The sequence below is a fragment of the Peromyscus eremicus genome, chromosome 4, assembly GCF_949786415.1.
Source record: "Peromyscus eremicus chromosome 4, PerEre_H2_v1, whole genome shotgun sequence".
Classification (NCBI taxonomy): domain Eukaryota; kingdom Metazoa; phylum Chordata; class Mammalia; order Rodentia; family Cricetidae; genus Peromyscus; species Peromyscus eremicus.
Window position 1 is genome coordinate 129,545,358 of NC_081419.1, and position 22,284 is coordinate 129,567,641.

At 44.9% G+C, this 22,284-nt stretch overlaps 1 protein-coding gene across 4 annotated transcripts in view; it reads left to right on the plus strand.

Annotated features, from left to right (window-relative positions):
- Positions 1 to 22,284, plus strand: part of Phf20 (PHD finger protein 20) — a 113,489-nt gene that overhangs the window by 41,609 nt on the left and 49,596 nt on the right. For 2 of the 4 annotated variants that reach the window (XM_059261756.1, XM_059261759.1), the window contains exons 3-4: positions 10,692 to 10,863; positions 13,932 to 14,016. In XM_059261756.1, the coding sequence (XP_059117739.1) occupies positions 10,692 to 10,863; positions 13,932 to 14,016 (257 nt within the window). Of the gene's footprint in view, positions 1 to 10,691; positions 10,864 to 13,931; positions 14,017 to 22,284 lie in introns of those variants that run through there. The other 2 variants (XM_059261758.1, XM_059261757.1) reach the window with 2 other exon arrangements.

The window sequence follows — 22,284 nt, forward strand, 5'->3', positions numbered from 1 at the left end:
CCCCTCACTGCACTGAGTTGCATAGCTCCTCCCTCCCCAGAAGGAAGCCTTGTTTGCAGCCCTGCATTTCAAGTGAGTTCCCGGAGGCATCAGTAGCTTGTTAAGTGGTTTTTTTTTGTTTTTTCTGTCTGTGTTCAGAATCCTGATTGCAGGAGTTGAGGATGTGGAGAGTCTGACCTGACCAGGGTTGCAAGGCAGTTATGACAGAGGGAGAGGGGCCAGGAAGTTGAAGGGTATTTTTTAAGGAAGTGAGACAAGAGGATGAGATGGGCTGGGCGGTGGTGGCGCACGCCTTTAATCCCAGCACTCAGGAGGCAGAGCCAGGGCGGATCTCTGTGAGTTTGAGGCCAGCCTGGGCTACCAAGTGAGTCCCAGGAAAGGCGCAAAGCTACACAGAGAAACCCTGTCTCGAAAAAAACAAAAAACAAAAACAAAAAAAAAAAAAAAAAGGAGGATGAGATGGTTTCCAGGCTATGAGAGTGAGAGCTGGAGGTGGCAGAAGAACATCAGCACTATTCTAAGCTTGAAAACACCGTGCATTATGAGAGTAGAGAGAGAGAGCTAAGGGGAATGGTAGGAGAAGGGGCTGGAAGGGAGGTTTAAGTAGAAGAGAGATGTATTTAGATCCCTGGTAGGAGCCAGAAAATGATACTCTTTGTTCAGTCTCTTTTTGTCCATTTTAAGACAGGGTTTCTCTGTGTAGCCCTGGCTGTCCTGGAACTCACTCTGTAGACCAGGCTGGCCTCAAACTTAAAAGAGATCCACCTGTCTCTGCCTCCTGAGTGCTGGGATTAAAGGCGTGCGCCACCACTCCCTCGCTCTCCGCTCAGTCTCTAAGTATTTACTGAGCAGTGCTAGCTCAGGCCTCTGCCTGGTACTGATGGGAGGGTCTCAGGTCTTGCTGTACTATAGTGAGCATTGCTGATGAATAGATTGAGAAAGATGGATTCAAGATCAAGACCCTTCCTGAGTTGAAACTATCAGGTGTTGATTAGCAGAGATGTATGTCACCAAAACCAGCAGAGTTTTCCCAAAGCTGGCCCTTTCTTTTTGCCAAATATATCTTCCATCCCCATCCTCTCTTGAGCAAAGGTTGCTGATGGCTTGGAGTGTTCTTTTGTTCATAGAAATCCCTGGCTTCTGCTGTGTGCTCTGAGCCAGGAATAGAGGCATGCTCTGATTCCTGAAGCACAATGAGTTGCTGTATGTTTGCAAAAAGACTATTTATATAAGGAGCAGTCTGAATACTCAAACTCAGGGCAGAAAAATGAGGCAAATTCGGGGGTAGCCACTGGATAGACTACTAGATGGCTATGAGGAGCAGCCCTCTATGGGGTGTTACTACTGGATAGCTAAGAGGACAGACTGGCTGGTCTGTGGTAGCACACAGCTTCAATCCCAGTACACAGTAGCCAGAGGCAGGCAGATCTCTGTGAGTTCCAGGACAGCCAGGACAATGTAGAAAAAGCCTATCTTGAAAAAAAAAAAGAGAGAGACCAGACTGTCTATGGATGTGTCACTACTCAGGTACTCAGGTGTATCCATGTGAGCTCCTCTCAGGAGCAGAGGTCTCCTCGATGGGCTTAGAGTTGCAGGAGTTAGATGCTGACCTTGGTTGTCCTCCTGTTAGTCACTGAGTTTCCTTTTCCTCACATGTAAAATGGATGGAGTGATGGTAATGATTCCTAAGTCCTCATGGGATTGTGGTAAAATCACGTGAGATTCCTTATATAAGGGTCCTTTGTAAACCCTGTAGCAAGCCATGCACATGAGTGGTTTTGTTTGTTTTGTTTTTGTGTTTTAGAAGAGAAGGTCTCACTATATAGCATTGGCTGACCCAGAACTCACTCTAAAGACCAGGCTGGCCTCGAACTCTGCCTCCCAGGTGCTGGGATTAAGGGCATTCACCACCACACCCAGCTGTATTTTTATTATTATTATTAAATTTTAAAAAATTACGCCTTTAATCCCAGCAATTGGGAGGCAGAGGCAGGCGTATCTCTTTCACTTCGAAGCCAGCCTGGTCTACAAAGAATTCCAGGATAGCCAGGACTGTTACATAGAGAAACCCTGTTTTGAAAAAACAAAAAAAAGGCCGGCGTTGGTGGCACACGCTTTTAATCCCAGCACTCAGGAAGCAGAGGCAGGCGGATCTCTGTGAGTTTGAGGCCAGCCTGGGCTACCAAGTGAGTTCCATGAAAGGCGCAAAACTGCACAGAGAAACCCTGTCTCCAAAAACCAAAAAAAAAGAAAAAAGAAAAAAGAAAAACAACAACAATTAGTTTGTGTGTTTGTAGAGAACAACTTGCAGGTGTCATTTTTCTTCTTCTACTGTGTGGGTCCCAGGGATATAACTCAGGAGTCATGCTTAGTGCTAAGAACAGTCTCTGTCTGCTAAGTCATAGTCATCTTGAGGGCCCTTGTTTGTTTATTTTTGCTACAGAGTTTCACTTGCTCTGTAGTGCAGGCTAGCCTCCAAATCTGGACAGTCCTTCTGTCTCAGACTCTCTAGTGCTAGGGTTAGAAGTATGAGCCACCACACCCAGTTTACACATGAGTTATTAATAGTTCATGATTCCTGTTTACTCCAGCAATGATAAACGGGTGACTGATGGCCGGTTGGAGTAGGCCCCAATATTTTTGCTTTTTTGACTTGGCAGTACTGGGGATGGTGCCCAAGGTGTTGCTTGGGCTAACACCTGCTCACTGGGCCACATCCCTGGCGTAGCAGTCAGAAGGCAATTTCTCCCCTTTTAGGTTCCTTCCTTCACTCTCCACCTTGCTGCTTCTGGTTGCATTTCTAGTTCATGGGCGTGGGGACCAGATCCCCACCCAGCATTGCCACTTGCTGTTATGTGAGCAGGAGGCTTGTGGTAGTAGGTTGTTTGATTTTACTGTGAAGGGCAAGCCTGAGCATCAAGCCAGCCTTCCTAGGGCTTGGAGGCTTACAGTATGAACAAGTCAACATTGTTTCCCTGAATTAGACCTGGCTGATTTTGCCCCTCTGGACATGCCTCTGGAGTCAGCCTTTCCCTGTATTTGGCAGGAGCTTTGGGTCCCTCCAGCCCTCTCCTTTCCTGTTGAGCCTAGGTATATTGGTTTGTCCAGTAGCTTTCAGAAGTTTTTCTCAAACTGGAAAACCCAGATCTGGAGCCTCCAACGTACAATCTCTACTTTTAGAAAACCGCAGAGTCCTGCAAATGCTACTTTGTTAGTTCTTAATTGTATTGTAACAAGTTTTCTTAGAGTTTAGTGGTTTGAGGTTTGAAACAAGGTTAAACATTTATTATCCTCCAAGTTTCTGTGGGTCAGAATTCAGGAGCAGCTAACTGGGAGGTTTTGGTTCAGGCTTGCAGTTCAAAGTGGCTTATTCATAGAGTTGGACTTTGGTGTGGGTTCTTGAGGGGACGCCTTGATTCCCCGCCATGCAGCCCTTTCCATAGGAATTTATAACGTTTTCACAATGTAGCACCTGGTTGTTCTTGTTCTTGACTTTCCCCTGATGGGAAGGAACTCAAGAGCATGTAGGCAAAGGTAACAGTACTGTGTATACTGAAATACATATAATTTTCTGGGTGTGGTGACACGTGCCTGTAATCTCAGCCCTTGGGGGGCAGAGGCAGGAGTCGAGTCTGATCAGTTCTAGGCCAGTTAGGGCTACACAGCAAGACCCCACCAAATAACCCCCCCCAAAAAAAAAAAAACAACCCCAGGTAAATAAGTTGATTATGTTCCCTCCAGTATAGGTTTTAGGGGTTAACTCAGGTTCTTGAACTTGGCAGCAAGGGCTTTCCTGCCTGAGCCATCTCCCCAGCTCCAGGTTACTATTTTGACCATTTTAAGTTTGTAGTTATATAATATTTATTATTTTTTGGTGACAAATATGTTTAGAATTAGGCCGTGTAAGGCACCTAGCTAGTAAGATGGAAATGATCTCAGTTATAAGGTGACATACAGCAAACATACAGGACCTTTATTTATTTTATAATGTGTGGGTGTTTGGCCTGCATGTGTGTGTGCACCACATCACTTGTATGCCTGGGCCCTCAGAGGCCATCAGAGCCTGTGAGTTGCCGAGTGGGTGCTGGGAGTTGAACCTGGGTCCTCTGGGAAAGTATCAGCGTTTATCTAGTACCAACAGGAACTTTTGTATGACCCAGATTTGGAAGTCCCATACCATTCCTTCTGCCGTATTCAAGAAGCGGATCATGAGACTCCACCCCTTGAAGGCAGGGGTGCGCACCATTTGTCACAGGCTCTATTTTCCCCTGGTGTGAATCAGTCTGAGGTAGTGAAGATGGTGTGTTCAGAGGACTCCTGTGCTCTTTGTGTCCATTTATGGTCTGGATGACTCATCTCTAGTCTGTTCTGAATACTGGCTCCAGGTCAGAATTAGAAGAGCTGGTCCAGGGATGGTGAGCACCTTGGCTTGAGTGTTGTCTAGGGACTGGCTCTTCTGTTCTGCCTGACCTTGAATTCAGTTACCTTCCTGCTTCTGGAGCATCAGGGAACAGGATCTGCTTGGGGCATTCTCATTCAGAGTCTGCTTGCATATATTTTAATATCAGAGGATGTCTTATCAAGCTTTCTTTGAAGAAAGCTTATATTCTGTGTCTCATACACACTCACACCGGAGGAGCGGTAGTTTGTACATGTAAGGAGACAACCAGTAGGAAGGAAAACCAACCTTGTCTGAAGAAGAAGAAGGTTTAGGGGCTGGGGATACTGCTACGAATGGTAGTTGAGTTATTAGATTAATTTTTCTTCTTTGGTCCTAAGTAGAGGAATTAAGCTATAAGTGATTGTGGAATCTTACTAAGCCTGACTCCTACTGCCCCAGGATTACATTATTTCTTAGAAGTGGGGTTAATGCCTGCAGCTATTTTCACCTTCTTAGTGTTCTTTAAGATGAGTCTGCTCTTCTGTGCATGCTTGTTTGCCAAGTCTTTGGGTTTCAGAGAAGGGAGCCTCTCATGCTTCAAAAATTACAAGAAAGGTAGTGTTGAGAACAAAATTTTGACTGTCTGAAGCTTGCAGACATTTTGAAGCCGTTGCAGTGACTGTTGGAAGAAGATTACACAGGCAGGTTAATTGCAAATAGTTGTTTTAGTAGTTCTTGATTGCATAGTGGTGATCTGGCATCTTGAACTTTTACGTCATGTTTTTCTGTTCTTCTTTCTTTATCTTTCTCGTTCTCCCCTTCCTTCTCTCATATCCTCCACCACCCCTGCCCCACCCCCAACTCCCCCACTCCCCGTCTAAATTTTAAGGCCCAGGCTAGGCTAAGCTGTGGCGGTCTCTTGCTTAGCTTCCTGAGGCTGAGATTACAGCTGTCAAGCTTGTCAGTCTTTTCTTGTCACCCGTTTAGGGGACCCAGTTAGGAAGTTCCTCAGTTCTCCCCTTTTCTACCTTTTGCTTCTCTGGATCCTGCTCTATGCTCTAATTACAGACTCTTCTGTTGTCAGAAGTGTCACTGTTTCTGGTATTCCTATCTGTAGACACAGGTTTATTTTGAGTTCCAGGCTAGCCAGAGTTACATAGTGAGATTCTATCTCAAAAAAAAAAAAAAAAAAAAAAAAAAAAAAAAAAACCGAAAAGGGCTGGAGAGATGTCCCAGCTGTTAAGAGCACTGTTCTTCCAGAGGTCCCAGCTCACAACAATCTGTAACTCCAGTTTTAGGGCATCCAACTCTCTTTTGTGACATTCAGGGGCTCTGAATGCAGGGAATGCATGTGGTACACAGACTATGTGCAGGCAAAGCACCAATACACATGAAATTAGAAACAAAACAAAAAAGAAAAACAAAGAAGTGTGAGTTCTAGCTAGTGTTGGTTTACCGAGGCATCTCAGTGGCTCCTAGTTACATTTTGAAGGTAGGAAGTCAATCTTCCTTTTCCTATGTGTGAATGGAATACTCACAGCTGACCTGCTAACCTTTTCCTATCCCCTCTAGCCTGCCTTGTAGTTGTCCAGATGTTCAGGCTGAGCCAGATGAAATTCTTTGGTGAAAGCAGTTGTTGTCACTAATATGGAGTTCAACCTAATAGTCTGAAGGCTTAGTCTAGTTTGCCTTGAGGGTGGGGTGGGGTGTCAGTACATGTGTGTGTGTGTGTGTGTGTGTGTGTGTGTGTGTGTGTGTGTGTGTGTCTGTGTCTGTGTCTGTGTCTGTGTGTCTGTGTCTGTGTGTGTCTGTGTGCACACACTCTCTCTTTGGGGGCCTGTAATTGACTAGCTACATCAGAGGCACTTAAAGCCCTGTGACCATGAAGCTTAAGCTGTCCCCAAGGCAGGTAGCAAACTGTGATCTTGTAAGTTCTACTGGGTCAGTTTCTAATATTAAATCCTCCTGGTCAAAGTCTAAGATGGTCATTACTGCCTCCTATTTTCCTGACACACAAATAGGTTTCTTCACCCAGGAGTGAGTTGCTTCCCATCACTTATTTTTAATTTCTATTTTAAAAATATTTACTTATTTATTTTCATTCTATTTCATTTTTTAAGATAAGGTTTCTCTGTGTATCTCTGGCTGTCCTAGAACTCACTCTGTAGACCAGGCTGGCCTCGAACTCAGTGATTCACCTGCCTCTGCCTCCCAAGTGCTTTGATTAAAGGCATGTGCCACTACTGCCCAGCTTTATTTTATTTTTTATGGGTATGTGTACACCTGAGTGTTTGTGTTTTAAGCCCATGGAGGTGTCTACAAGGTTATAAGAGGCATATTGGCTCCCCTGGACCTAGAGTTGTAAGCCACGATGTGGTCTTCTACGAGAGCAGTAAGTGCTCTTATCTGCTGAACTGTTCTAAGCCCCAAATCTGTCACATTAGAGAAATAGAGACAGCAGATCACTTCCAGGAAACTGTCCTTGGCTACTATTAGTCTCTTGGAGAGTTGTCTTTAGGTCTAAAACAGTTGGAATCCCCCAACACAATACACTTTTCTTCTAATTCCAACACTTGGGAGGCAGACTGCAAGTTCAAGGCCAGTTAGGCAATAGTATAAAACAACAACAAAAACACCTTCTCTATGAGTTTGAGGCCAGCCTGGTCTACAGAGCTCATTCTAGGCCAGCCTAGTCTACATAGTGATTTCTGTATCAAAAAAACAAAACAAAAAAATTATTGTTGGAGAGATGGCTCAGTAGTCAAGAGACTGGCTGCTCTTCCACAGGACCTGGATTCAATGCTAGCATCCATATGGCAGTTAACTATAACTACAGTTCCAGGGGATCTAGTAATAGTACCCTCTTCTGACACCCATGGGTACCAGGTGTGCATGTGGTGCACACTGGCAGACATATGTGCAGGCAAAACACCCACACACATAAAATAAAAATAAATGTATTTAATTACTTAAAAATTATGTATATATGTATGTGTCTGTAGGTATGTGCACATATGAATGAGTGTAGGTGCCCTCAGAGTCCAGAAGATATTGGATCTTTTAGCACTGGAGTTTCTGGCAGTTATGAAGCACCCAGTGTTGGTGCTGGGAACCAAAGTTGGGTCTTCTGCAGGAGCAGTATGAGCTTTTACCTGCTGAGCCAGCTCTCCAGCTCCTGTCAGGGTCTCATGTAGCCCAGGCTGGTTTCCAACTTGCCACGTGGTTGAAGGGAACCTTGATCATACTTATCTATCTCCAGAGTACTAGATTACAGATTCATGCAACCACACCCGGCTTTGTTTTGTTTTGAGACAGGATTTTGCTTTAAGACACTATATTAAAAAATTATTTTTGTGATGTTTGTGTGTGCATGCACAGAGTGGCATGCATGTGGAGGTCAGAGAACTATTTGCAGTGGTTGGCTCTCCTTCCATCATGCGCATCTCAGGGGTGGAATTCAGGGCATCAGGCACTTTTAGCTGCTGAGCCGTCTCTCCAGGCCTAGCCTTGCTTTGCATCTCATTCTGGCCTTAAACTTGCAAGGGTCCTTCTGCTCAAATTCTTCAGTGCTGGGCTTACAGGTGTATGCTACACTACTAGCTTTTTTGGGGGTGAGGGAGGCAGACAGTATTTGACTACATAGCTCCAGGCTGGCCTACAGTCTTCAGTCTTCTGCCTCATGAGTGCTAAGATTACAGGAGTGTGCTACCATGCTCAGCTTCTTTGAGAATTTTAGCCATAAAAAGATGGAACACTGGGAATCGGGCACTTATAAAACAGTAAAGGATTGGAGTTGAGAGACTCAAGGAGGCTATTTTTAGAGTCCCCATTGGAGGAGCTATCACTGGGGCCTTGGCAGCTAGGAGGTCATTATTGGCATTGCCACCCACACGGCTGCTCTTTACTACTGATGTAGCAGCTGGTGGCTAGACATTCACTTTTGAAGAGCAGCAGCAGCCACATCCAGGAGCTCCTCAGTGATCTGAGGTCAAAGGCCAAGCTATTTAGTCAGGAGCTGCATTTTAACAAACTCTGATTTACATGTGTGTGGATGGTCTGGTCATCTTGATTGCTTATTGGAAGGGAATGGGGGATGTTTGTTTTCCCAACTCTCAATCTAGAAAGGGTGGAATGGAGACTGAAAGAGCCCATAGGCCGAGCTGGCCACACTTCTGCATCCCCCAGATATTTGTACATATTCACCTTCCTTTAAAAACTAGTAATAGCTGGGTGTGATGGCACATGCCTTGGATCCCAGCACTCAGAGGAGGCATGGGCAGGCAGATCTCTGAATTCAAGTCCAGCCAGGGCTACATAGTGAGAGCCTGTCTCAAAAAAAGCAAATGAACAAAAAAACTTCAAATATACAAGTAATAAGGCCTGTGAGATGGCTCAGCAGGTCAAGGTACTTGCCATCAAGCTTGACAGGCTGAGTTCTGTTCCTGGGACCAGTACGCTGGAAGGAGAGAACTGACTCCTAGAAGTTGTCCTCTGCCATCCCCCTGTGTGCGGTGGCATGCAAGCACACATACAATTAATAAAATGTAATAAAAATTAAACACTTCATATAACAGCTTAGCCTACATAGTGTTGTGCATCCTGTCTCAATCCACCATGGGAGCTTTTTACATCAGGACATGTAGAATAATGTTGTTCTTTTCAATATCCGTGCAGTACTTCATTATATGGTTTAAAAATGCTCAGGAACAGCTGGGTATGCTGGCACTCACAATAATCTTTGCGCTTGGAAAGTAGAGGCAGGATGATCAGGAGTTTGAGGAATTTTTACCTACATAGTGTTTGAAACTAACATGGGCCACATGAGACCCTGTCTCAGAAAACCAACCAATCAAAAGAAACAAACCAAACTAAACAAAAACCTAACCTCATGAGGCCGTGTTACAGTCACTGGGCACGTGCTAATGGAACCAGTAGTTCACATTGTCTCTTGCCGTCTCTGTGCCCAGGCCTTGTGTATATGTCATCTCTTTTATCTGGAACTATAGCCAACTTCACACGTGTGAACTCAGGCTCTGAAAGGTTGATAGTTCATCAACTAAGAAAGTACCTTGTTGGCCGGACAGAGGTGGTGCACGCCTTTGATCCCAGCACTCGGGAGGCAGAGCAAATGAGTTGAGGCCAGCCTTGTCTACAGAGGGAGATCCAGGACAGGCACCAAAGCTACACAGAGAAACCCTGTCTCGGAAAAAAAAAAAAAAAAAAAAAAGAAAAAGAAAAAGAAAAGAAAAGAAAGAAAAAAGAAAGTACCCTGTTGAGATTTAAAAAAAAAAAAAAAAAGTCAGCCGGGCGGTGGTGGCGCACGCCTTTAATCCCAGCACTCGGGAGGCAGAGCCAGGTGGATCTCCGTGAGTTCAAGGCCAGCCTGGGCTACCAAGTGAGTTCCAGGAGAGGCGCAAAGCTACACAGAGAAACCCTGTCTCGAAAAACCAAAAAAAAAAAAAAAAAAAAATTAAATTAAAAAAAAAATAAAAAAAAAGTCTGAGTGTGTGCCCATGCCAGCATTCACATGGAAGTCAGAGGACAACCTTTGGACTTTATTCTCTCCTTCCAGTGTGGGTTCTGGGGATGGAACTCATCAGCCTATGCGGCGAGTGCTTTTACCATCTGGTTTGCTCCATTTCAAGACTTTTATTATTGTTTTTAATTTTTGAGACGGGTCTCTAGTCTGGGTTTCATGGGACTTCCGGGGATTCGTGGCACTTTCTTCTGCTTCAGCCTGTGAGAGGCTGTAATTACAGGTGTGCGTCAGCCTTGCCCCATGAGACTTGAATCCAAGTCTATTAACTTCTGTAATTTATTTGACCTAGTTACACAGCATCTCAGAGTGTTAGGAGTTTTGTTTTTTTTCCCTCTTTTTGAGACAGGATCTTCATGAAGCCCAAGTTGGCCTGGCCTCAAATTTGCAGCAATCCCTTTGCCTTAGCCCCTGAGTGCAGGCCAGTACCCCATGCCTGGCTTCAAAATGGTAGGACTTGGTGCTGGAGGGGCTCAGCAGTTAAGAGCACTTGGACCTGTGCTTGATTCCTTAGCACCCACATGGTGGCCCAGAACCATCTGTAACTCCAGTCCCACTTTCTCTTGACCTCTGTGGGCTGCAACAGGCACTCAAGTGATACACAAACATACATACAGGCCAGACATCCATATAAATAAATAAATGTTTAAAAGCAAATAACAAAATTAAAAAAGAACAAAATGGTAGATCTTAAATACTTCGTGTTATGCTCTGTGAAAAGAGGCTTGGATGTTTGGATAGGCATTAAGGTAATTTTCCTTTTTTCTGACTCAGGTATCCGGCTCACATTGAAGACATTGACTACGAAGAAGGGAAAGTTCTCATCCATTTCAAGCGTTGGAACCATCGTTATGATGAGTGGTTTTGCTGGGACAGTCCTTATCTCCGCCCTTTAGAGAAAATCCAGCTGAGGAAAGAGGGCTTACACGAAGAGGATGGATCTTCTGTGAGTAGCCAGTCAGTGGAGTTCTGTAGTGAATGAGGCTGATCAGCAGCAGGCAGTTTGTGTCTAGCCTTTGATCTTTAGTGGGCAAGTCATTACCCACTGGTGAGCAATCCTTGCCTTGGCCTGTGGTGGTAACCATGTGCTCTCTGTAAGAGTCTAGTTTTTACTTGTTTGATGAAATTGATGTGGTAGAAGCTAACTTATATTGGGGTTTCATCCATATGAATAGGATCTTATGTCTCTTTTAGAGAACACTGTTTTCCTAGTTTCTGAAATACTGCTGGGTACACAGTAGGAATATTTGTATAATAAGCCAGGTATGGTTGCTCATCCTAGTACTTGGGAGGCCAAGGTTCATGGATTGCTGTGAGTTTGAGGCCAGCGTGAGCTACAAAGTAAAGACCTTGTCTTAAATACCCCCTATACCACTTCTCCCATGCCAGGAATGGTGATACATGCCTTTAATCCCAACCCTGAGGATGTGGAGGCAGAGGAGGGTCAAAAGGTCAAGGACTCTGTCCAAATAACCAAACCAAACCAGTGGCACTGTTATCTCAGCACTTGAGAGGCAGAGGCAGGATACTTGTACAGCCTGAGGCCAGCATGGCAGGCTCCAGACCAACCAGAACTATGTAATGAGACCCGTCTTAAAACCAACGATAACTAAAACTATCCCTCCACCAGACTGTAGAATAATGAATGGATGGCTGAAATCTAGACCCACTGTGTCTAGAATGTTGTATACTAGATAAGGTGTCCATGAAGATCTCCAATTGTTTGAGCAGTCATTTTATATGTGGATCCTGAGTTTGTTATGCAGTCTTGTATAAGCCCTGGAGAACTGTTTTCATCATTGTGCCTGGAGCTTTAATTACCTTCAAAATGACACACAAACCTTTACTTTTGTTTAAAACAGACATTGAGACATTTGTGGTAGCCTTTGCTCTGGGATCTGACTCAGCCTGGATTCTGGTTTCCATTTTAACCTCACTGAGGAACTTGAATTCTGGCTGGCCTTTTTGTTTTGCTTTTTTTTCCTTCCAATTTAGGATTGTTCACTATTATTCCATTTGATCATTCCATGTTCATCCTCTAGAATTTATGAATGCAAACTATGTGCTGAGAAGAGAGTATGAAATAGGAAAGGTGCATGAGTGCCTCCTTTGGTCAGGGACCTGGCAGCAGTGTGGGTGGCATGAAATGCCATGAATGCTGCTTCTCTGAAGATGAAGTAGCCTCATTTCTTCCAGCTCCTAAACTCCATGTTCTCTGGTAGCCCTGGGATCCTAGATTCCCTTTCATTATGAATACCAGCTAGGGGAAGATTGTCTTGGTGCTGTCCTGTGCCTGTGCAGACCTCCCTGGCTTAGGGACTCTTAGGTCTCAGCCTTATCTATCTATTTATTATTAGTTAGTCTGTTGTTTGAGACAGGGTCTCACTATGTAGTCCTAACTATCCTGGAACTCACTATGTAGACCACATTGGCTTTGAACTCACAGAGATCGTCTGCTTCTGTTTTCGAACGCTGGGATTAAAGGTGCATGTGACAATACCCAGATTTTTTTTTTAAAGATTTATTTATTTTATGTGTATGGGTTTTGCATGCGTGTAAATATTTGGTGCTTTTGGAGGTCAGAAGAAGGCATCAGATCTCCTGGAACCATAGCTATAAAGATGGTTGTGAGCCACTTCGTGGGTACTGGAAACCAAACTCAGGTCCTCTGCAAGAGAAGCAAGCACTTTTTTTTTTTTTTTTTTTTTGAGACAGGGTTTCTCTGTGTAGCTCTGGCTGTCTTGGAACTCGCTCTGTAGGCGGGGCTGGCCTTGAAGTCATAGAGATTTACCTGCCTCTGCCTCTGAAGCCGCCGCCACCACCACCACCACCAACACCACCACCACCACCACGCTGAAGGAAGTTCTCTTAACCCCTGAGCTGTCTCTCCAGCCTTCTTACTTTTGGCTCTCTGTGTTGACCATCAGAATCATCTTGTGTCTCAATAGCCCATTCCAATCCACTCTTGTTGGTCTGGTAAGCATGCAGATAAACACTCTCATATATATGTATATTCTTCTATGAGTGCTTGCCTGCACATATATATACTGTGTGTCCTTTGTGTCTGAAGAGGCCAAACGAGAGTGTTGGATCCCCTGGAAATGGAGTTAAGACAGTTTTGAGCTTCCATGTGGATGCTTGGACCCACATCCCAGTCTTCTGCAAGAGCAGCAAGTACTCATAACTACTGAGCCATCTATCCAGCTCCAAGTGTTGTCATTTTTTAATTAAAAATGATATTTGTTTGTGTATGTATGATACACATGTGCAGAAAAACTTTCAGGAGCTGGTTCTTCCCACCATGTGGGTTCTGGGGATTGAATTTAGGTTGTTGGGCTTGTGACCTGTTGAGTCATCTTGACTGACCCTTTTTATTTATTTATTTATTTAATTTTATTTTTTAAAATTTATTTATTATGAATACAGTGTTCTGCTTGCGTATATCCCTTCAGGCCAGAAGAGGATGCCAGATCTCATTACTGATGGTTGTGAGCCACCATGTGGTTGCTGGGAATTGAACTCAGGACCTCTGGAAGAACAGCCAGTGCTCTTAACCTCTGAGCCATCTCTCCAGCCCTTGACTGACCCTTTTTAAAAAAATTTATTATTTTACTAAAATTATTTATTTTTTGTGTGTGCGTTGATATACACTTATACCACAGCGTAGGTTTTAGGTGTCAGATGACAACTTGAAGGAGTTGTCTTTTGCTTTGGCATGTGTGTCCCAGGGATAGAACTCAGGTTGCCAGGCCTGGCCGTACTTGCCTCATCCACTGAGCCATCTTGCCAGCCCTTTGTTCATTTTTGAGAATCTTTCTGTGTGGCCAAGGCTGGCCTCACGCTCCTGGTCCTTTTGCCTTAGTGTCCCCCAGTGCTAGGATTACTTGTTCTCAGCACTGTTCCAGCCCTCCCTTACCACTCATGCCTCCCAGCGGCTTTTATGAATTGTGCTATGAAGTGCACCCTATGGAATTCTGTTGGTAACTGGACATTTACTTTTTTTTTTTTTTATAGGAATTTCAAATAAACGAGCAAGTGCTTGCTTGCTGGTCTGACTGTCGATTTTATCCAGCCAAAGTCACTGCTGTGAACAAGGATGGTAAGGGGTTGCAATTGCAGTTTGTTTATTTTTTAATTTAATGGTATATCAGTATTTATTGTCTAGGAATGATTCTTTTCAGTTAATATGCCTGGCAGTAGGAAGAGATTATAAATGGAAAGAAAGCTGGATACAAAGGATGGATCTGCCCTAGGTTCAGTCCCCAGCACCAGAAATAAAAGAGAGGGAGGGGATTAATTCCAGTCATTATTTCCTCAGCCAGTCACAGTGGACTCTGCTGAAAAGCCTGTGGGTCCTTTCTGTCTAGAACTTCTTGGTATTTTGGTGAAATAAATACCATTTTTTTTTTTATTCGTGAACGACTTACAGATTAAATGGACATCAGCAAACATTTGAAAATATGCTTTGTGGATGGATGCAAGGTGATTTAGGGTGGAAATTGAGGGCTTGGGTACAGAACCCCGAGTGTCGTTGCCTTGCTAGAGTTTTGAAAATGTGGGAATACAGGGCAGGGACTTTGGTCCAAAAAGATGCACTTTTTGAATGCAAGGGAGTGGTATGGGGAGAAGTTCCCATAATCAGAAGGGCCTTTGGGTCCATGTGGTTTCTTGTCCTTAGCATATTCCAGCAGGATATCTGTGCTGTGCCCTCATCTCTGGAGGGAATGTTTTGGGCACTCAGGGCCCTGCTGTGTCAGGTCTGGAGGCTGAGGATGTAGCTCACTGATAGAGCACTGGCCTAGCATGCATGATGCCCTAGACCAGTCCAAAGCCCTGCAAAGGAGAGGAAGAACAAATCAGAACCAAGCAGAAAGCCAACAACAACCCACACTGGTCTTTTGTTGTTGTTGTTTTTGAGACAGAGTCTCACTGTGAAGCCTTGGCTGGCCTGGAACTTACTGTGTAGACTGGCTGGTCCAGCACTCATAGAGATCCCTATGCTTCTCTGCCTCCTGTGCTGGGATTAAAGTCATGCACGCCATGCCTGGTCCACATTGGTTTTTCATTCCATGAAGTTATTTAGCTGTTTATTCAGTACTCTGCCAAGTGTTGGGATGATTAAGTTTTGTCTGAGAGTGGTTGACATTGTCTAAAGAAACCTCCCAAGTGAGGTTCCATCTTTTGAGCTGTCTAAGCAATTACTGATTTTCCAGTTCGCATAAAGTCCATTTGGATAATACCATCTTTCCCAATTATGTTGTATATATATATATATATAAGCCCGTGTTCAAAATAACATCTCTGATTAGTGGTTTTCACATATATCTTATCAACAGACAGCTTGTTTTGGGGAAAGCTCACATATTAAACCACTGCAAGTCCTCTTAGGAACAGACATAGTTAGGTCAAGATGTATTCTGCCTCTCCAGATTCTTGTTTTCAAGATGGTCTTCATTTACTGGCTTTTGTAGCCATGCGCTCTTTAGGTTCATAAACGGCCGGAAAAGCTATCGGGTGATTAGTGCTGGTCAAGTCATGTTCTCCCCTCCAGAAAGATGCACTGCAGGTGTTCTGTTGGAGAACTTCAGGCCTTCAGCTGGGATGAAAACTTAGGGGTGTTCCATGAGTCACTCCTTAGATAATGGCAGCAGTTAGATGGGAGATGGCCGAGTCCATGGAGGATAGAACTGGAATAGAATGACTGGGATCAGATGCACAAGGGCAAGGGAAGGGCCCATGAAGAGGATTTTAGGAGCTTTGTGGCGGTGGTTGGGGGGAGTGATCTCTTAGAAGAGTAGAGGGTGGCTTCATAGAGGTCACAGAAGTCCTAGAACTGATAGTTAATGTCTAGTATGCAGAGCCCTGAGCTCGGCATATGACAACAACCAAAAGTCCTAGTAATGCAGAACAAAACCAGTGTACAATGGGGCTGGAGCATAGTGCAGGAGCAGGATGGTGCAGGCAGATCCTAGTAAGGATGAGAAGGGTGTGGCCGTGTGGGATGACTGTGAAGTTGTTTTGAAGTAATTATTTAAGGAATAAACATCATTAGCCAATTATTGGCTATAGCTAATTTGCAGTTTTAAACGGCTTTTAAGCTGGGGCAACTACAGTTGGGCATGGTGGCACATGCCTGTAATTCAGCATTTGGGAGGCTAGACTGGAGGATCCCAAATTGGCATCAGCTTTGGGCTACATACTGTTAGAGGCCAGCCTGGGCTACTCAGTGAGACTCAGTCTTAGGGAAAAACACAACACAACTAATCAAATCAAACAGTAATAACAAAATAACTGGGGTAACTAAAACATTGCAAATGTAAAAAATCCTTTCTGTTGTTTCCTTATGAGCTCATTATAGGACGGCCATGGGCTTCTGAAGGGGTCATTGGCTATCCTAGTGGGTTGGTTCTGTAGCTCTGAATTAAGTCCACCTGCTTCATTTACTTAATTGCAGGGCATGGGGACTAAGTGGGGATTTCTGCCAAGGCCTGTTTATATTGTGTTGCCAGCCTTGCTGGTTCTTGAGACCCATTGGCAGGGGGTGAGAGGATATGGAGTGGGCTAAATCCTGAGTAGGAGATTAGCAAGGCATGCTGGGAAAGCTGGCTTTTGTAGGAGCTCAGGTCTGGGCCTACTTTGGAAGTGAAGCCAGTGATTTCTTTTCCTGTGAGCTCTGTCCCCAGTCTGTAGATTCTTAGGTGCTATCTCTGGGGTTAGTTAGCTTTTATTCTTGGGTCTGGTAGAGTAAGTAGGTGAGCTTCCTACTTCACGATGCTTTACTCTGGGACTTGTGGGCTTGTTTGTCTTGCTTTGTTTGAGACCAGGGCTGGTTCTGGAACCTGTAGCACTTCTCCAGCCTCAATCTCCCAAATGCTGGCATTACAGGCGTGTGCTGTCTTGCCCCGACATCCTCTTTTTCTCCCTTTGTCCATCTTTCTCTGGTTTTTAGAGACTGGGGATTAAAGAATCCTAAGGCTTCATGCGTGCCAGGACAGTGCTCTACCACTGACCATCTTCAAGCCCTTGGCCTTGCTTTTATTTCTACCTTGGATTTCTCTACCTGCCTCTGTTGGTTTTCTCAGTAGTCACATGGGCCCTGTGAGGAGGAAGCATTCTGTTGGCAGGGTGCCCTTTGACTTTTCTCTAGGCTACTCTTTCTAGCCCATGCTGCTAAGAGGAAGTAGAACGCGGTGAACGGCAGCTTGTGAAATCATCTGTAGTTTAACGTTTTTGTTTTTGTAGCCCTGGCTGTCCTGGAACTAGGTCTGTAGAGCAGGCTGGTCTCACAGAGATCCACCTGCCTCTGCCTCCTCCTGAGTGCTGGGATTAAAGTCGTGTACCACCACTGACTAGCTGGTTTACCTTTGTTGCTTTTAACTTCCTGGGAGGTTTTCCTGAAGCTGAGCACTGGCTGAGCAGGCTGTAAGGACTGTGGACAGAGTAGGGAGCAGCAGCTACTGTCATGGGGAGTCAGACGATTAACCAGCCCTAAAGAACAACTCAAGAGTTTCTTAGGGACATTGCTTAACACTTGGAAAAGAGGGAGAACAGTGCTTGTCATTGATAATGAGTCTTTGGGGTTTTTGTTTTTCTTTGAGGGAGATTCCCGGATCCCAGGCTGGCTTTGAACTTCCTGTGTAGCTGAGGGTGCCCTTGACCTGTGACCCTACTGCCTCTACCTTCAGAGTGCTGAGACTAGAAAGTCCTTTCACCACACCTGGCTTTTGTTTTGTTTTTGAATTAGGATCCTACTCCATACTCCTGGCTGGCGTGTTTTTACTGTGCAGCCAGTGCTGACCTTGAGCTCATAGCAGTCTTCCTGCATCAGTTTCCCAAGTGCTGCTATTACAGATGGGGGCCACCATGGCCAGCTTTTTACTAATTCTTTGGCAGTTGAAAAAGAGCCTCATTTAGAGTGCCGCAGCCTTAGTTGGTGTCTGTGTTAGACCCCCACTCTCAGTGTATGTAGGAGTCAAAGACAGGATTCTGCTCAGAGAGACGGATGGATGGATAGATAGATAGGTAGGTAGGTAGGTAGGTAGGTAGGTAGGTAGGTAGGTAGGTAGGTAGGAGAGAGAGAGGGGGGGGGGGAAGTGTGTGTGTGTGTGTGTGTGTGTGTGTGTGTGTGCGCGCGCGCGCGCCCATCTTTGGTGAGCTGACCTTGGCTCTTGTCCTGGGCTCTTGGCTCCTCTTTCAAACATTTACCCCCTTTGAGATAGTCTGGCTAGGTTGCTGAGGCTGGCCTTGGAATTTTGGACTTAAGTGCTCCTTCTGCCTCTGCTTCCCTAGGAGTTGAGTTTCCAGTATATACTGCCATGCTCCCTGTCTCCATTTTTGTTCAAGGAAGTCAGAACCATGTAACTGTGAGAGCTCTGTGCCTCAGTGGAGTACCACTGCTCCCAAGGCTTTCTCACTAAGGAAACTACAAGTGGTTAGCATTTGAGCCAGACAGGTGATTGTTCTTCCTATTGGTCTAATGTTGCCCAGGCTGGCCTGGGACTTTGCTATGTAGACCAGGCTGGCCTCAGCTTGTAGCAGTCTTTGTGTTGCTGCTTCCTGAGTGCTGGGATTAAGGGTGAGTGAGTGCACTAAGCAAGTCCTCTTCCTAATTAAATGCATATTTCTAGGTCACGTGCTCCCCTTTCCACCAGTTTAGTCTATTTTGGGCCAGTGCCTGGAGCTTGTGTTTATAACAGGAAATGCTATGGAAGTGGTCTCAGGTCTCTGCAGAGCAGTTCCTTTCTGTATTTTCTTTAGCTGTCACTGAACCGACATTGGGTTATCGGGAGGTTGGTACTTTGTGAACAGCTTTGCAGAGAGGAAAATAAAAGGAAGACTTAGGCCCACATGTGCAGGATCTGACTTGGTTCTCATTAAACTGTTTGTGGAGGGAGTTCATGGCACTCTTCTTTCAGAGTGACCTATTGTGGTGGTAATTAAAGCCGCTCACTGATCTTTTTCTCTGTGACAGTCTCTGCTAAGTTGTTTCCACACTCCGTTGCTTTTAAGTCTGGGTCTCACTACGTTGGCCTAGAACTCAAGACTTTCTTGCTTCGCTTCCCAAGTGCTAGATCTGTGCCTCTGTATTTAGTGGCATTTGCACATTTATCTCATCTAGTCTTCCTACAGATGTAGAAAGGTTATTACCATCAAAGTTGTCCTCATTTTATATGTGAGAAATTAAGCTCACAGGAGAAAATGAACATGAATGAACACAAAGACCATAAATAGAGCTGAGGTTTGAGCTCTGTGAGGCTCTAGAGTTTCTGAACTGCATCTCTGTAGTTTAAGCCTGTTTCTCCAGAGGATGCCAACAGAATTTTCCTGAAAGGTCACAAGTTGTCCAGTGTTTTAGTTTCTATTGCTGTGAAGAGACACCATGACCATGACAACTCTATTTATAAAGAAAACATTTAATTGGGGTGGCTTGCTTACAGTTTCAGAGGTTCAGTCCATTACCATCATGGTGGGGAGCATTGCATCGTGCAGGCAGACATGTTGCTGGAGTAGCTGAGAGTCCTAGGTCTTGCAGGCAAGAAATCGACTGAAACACTGGGTGGTACCCTGAGCATAGGAAACCTCAAACCCACCCCTACAGTGACACACTTCCTCCAACAAGGCCATGCCCACTCCAACAAAGCCACACCTTCTAATAGTGCCACTCTCTATGAGATTATGGGAGCCAATTACATTCAAACTACTACATCCAGTATGCTTAGGTGTTCACTAGTCTCATGCCAGAGAGAGTGTCAAGTGTGCCCAATCTTCTTTTTGTTTTTGGATACAGAGTTTCTCTCTGTGTAGCCCTGGCTGTCCTGGAATTCACTTTGTAGACCAGGCTGATTTGGAACCAAGAGAGCCACCGTCCTCTGTCTTCCCAGTGCTGGGATTAAAGGTGTAAACCACCATAGCCCGGTGTTGCTTTTTTTTTTTAAGATAGTCTTTCATTGTGTAGTTATGGGCCATTTGCTACTTTTGATCAGGATTCATTTGAGCAGTTAGAAATCAGAGAGGGAATATAGGTTTGGTGGTGCAGGCAGACAGAAACTGAGGAAGGAAAATCATAGTTCAAGGCCAGCCTGGTGTTGGAAATAAGATGGTAAATTCACAAGACTAGTGAAAATAAAGCAATTTTTAACATGTAATTCCTCAGAAAAGACATTGGCATAGAGAAAAGGCAAACGTGACTGGCATGCTGATTTCACACAAGACAGTGGTTTCCAAAGTCCCCGGATGCTAGAAATTCTGGTCTTTTCTCCTATGTCAGGACCCCTTCCCCAGTTACCTGTCTTACTGGTTTAGGTCACAAAGCCTTGTTTATTGGATGACTTGGGGCTTCTGATCATGGGCTCAGTCATGTAGAACCAAACCTGTAGCTTTCCACCTCTAAATTCTGAGACAGGGTGGGCCTGGCGCCTCCTGCTTTATCTCTACTCAGTGAATTCTAAGCACGCCTGATGCTGAAATGGACCATAACAATTTTTATTTCTTACACTGGGAAACTTAGTGAGACCCTGGGTATGTGGCTTGGGATGAATGGTTTGGGAAACTTTCTGTGGTGGGAAGCAAAGCCAGTATGTAAAATTGCTCAAAAGAAAGGCTTGGGGAGGAAAGCCCTTCTGTCATATGCATGTCGGTGTTCAGATGCTGAGGCACTTCTGTGGCTGCTTTCAGACAGGCTGGCCTTGTCCCCCCACCTCTTAAGTCCATAGGCCACCATACCTGGTGGGAAAACATGTGGTTTTTGTTTATTTTGTTTTTAACTGAGTCTCACTATGTAGGCTAGCTCTGGCTGACCCGGAACTGGCTATGTAACCCTTAGAAAGGCTTCCAGAGCAGCTGCAGCTAGATTCTCACCCCCTTCTGTACTCTGACTGCTTAAGATCATCTGGTATGAGGAGTTCTTAGCCCCAGAGCCAAGGCCTTCCTTTGCTTGACCTTGCACTGATAAGGGCTGCTTAAGCTAACCACAAGGTATGGAGCCCTTCTGTCAGGTTAGAAGAGATAGGGCAGGCAACATTTTTCTGGTTATTAGGGTGGAACTCAGCCCTCTGAGTGCTGTGCATGAGCTACATCCTCAGCCGAGGGTGTATTTATTTTTGCTTCTGTCACATATTTACATGTTACCTGTTAGATATGATTTGTGGCCAGCCGAGCACTCTATTATCAGCCATCCATGGAGGAATTCCACGAGGAAATGTTCTTTAAATTTTTTTTTTCCTTCGAGACAGGGTTTCTCTGTGTAGCTTTGGAGCCTGTCCTGGAACTCACTCTGTAGCCCAGGCTCGAACTCACAGAGATCTGCCTGCCTCTGCTTCCCGAGTGCTGGGATTAAAGGCGTGTGCCACCACCGCCCGGCAAATTTTTTTTTTTAATTGTGTGTGTGTATACCTGCAGAGTCCAGAAAAGGGTGTCAGATCCCCTGTAGCTGGAGTTACAGGCATTTGTGAGCCAGCTGATGGGAACCGAACTCAGACTTTCTAGAAGGGCAGAGCCTGTTCTTAACCACTCTCCCGCCCCTGGGAAAATGTTTAAGTTCTGCACTGAAAGATTTGGGGCCTTGCTTCAGAAGTGGGACGAGGTCATTGTCATGCCTCCTTCTCTTCTCTTGTATTTGTAGGAGTGAGGGAGGAAGTTTCTAGATGATGCCTCTTAGTCCTTTGGATATCAAAAGGGTCAGGAGTAGTATATTGCTATGTAGCAATGGAGCCTCCAGGCCTTTGGCCAGAGTTTGGGTCATTTCATAGTGGCCAGCTGGTGTTTTGGACCTATGGTTTGGACTGAGGCATCAGGGCTTGGGCAATGGGCAATAGGAAAAGAACTGGTCAGAGGTCAGCAGGCAGGTATGGGTTCTAATTCTAACTCTTTTGTTGTTGTTGGTTTGTTTTTGAGACAAATTGTTACTTGGTGTCCCAGGATGGTCTTAACAACCTACTGAGTGCCTTGATTGCAAGCATGAGGCGTTATTCCTAGCTTTTACATTCTGTTTTATATTTAATGTGCAGCTTGGGTCCTTCTCATGTAAGGCTTCTACCGTTGGGGAGAGTTAACTTCAGAATAAACCCCAAACAGCTGAAAATTGTGGTCCATTGCTCTACTTTTTAGAGCTTGAAAATATCTTTAAAAATGGCAGCTCCCCTTCTCCCCCCTGCTTTCTTTTTTGAGTCAGTCTATCACACTATATCCCAGACTAACTAGAACTCAAGGCAATCCTCTTGTCTTAGTCTCCCAAGTGTAGGTACATGTCACCATGTCTGATGACTGTTCTCTCTCTCTCTCTCTTCCCCCACAAGACAAGGTTTCTCTGTGTAGCTCAGGCTGTCCTAGAACTCTCTCTGTAGCTGAGGCTGACCTCCAACTCAGAGAT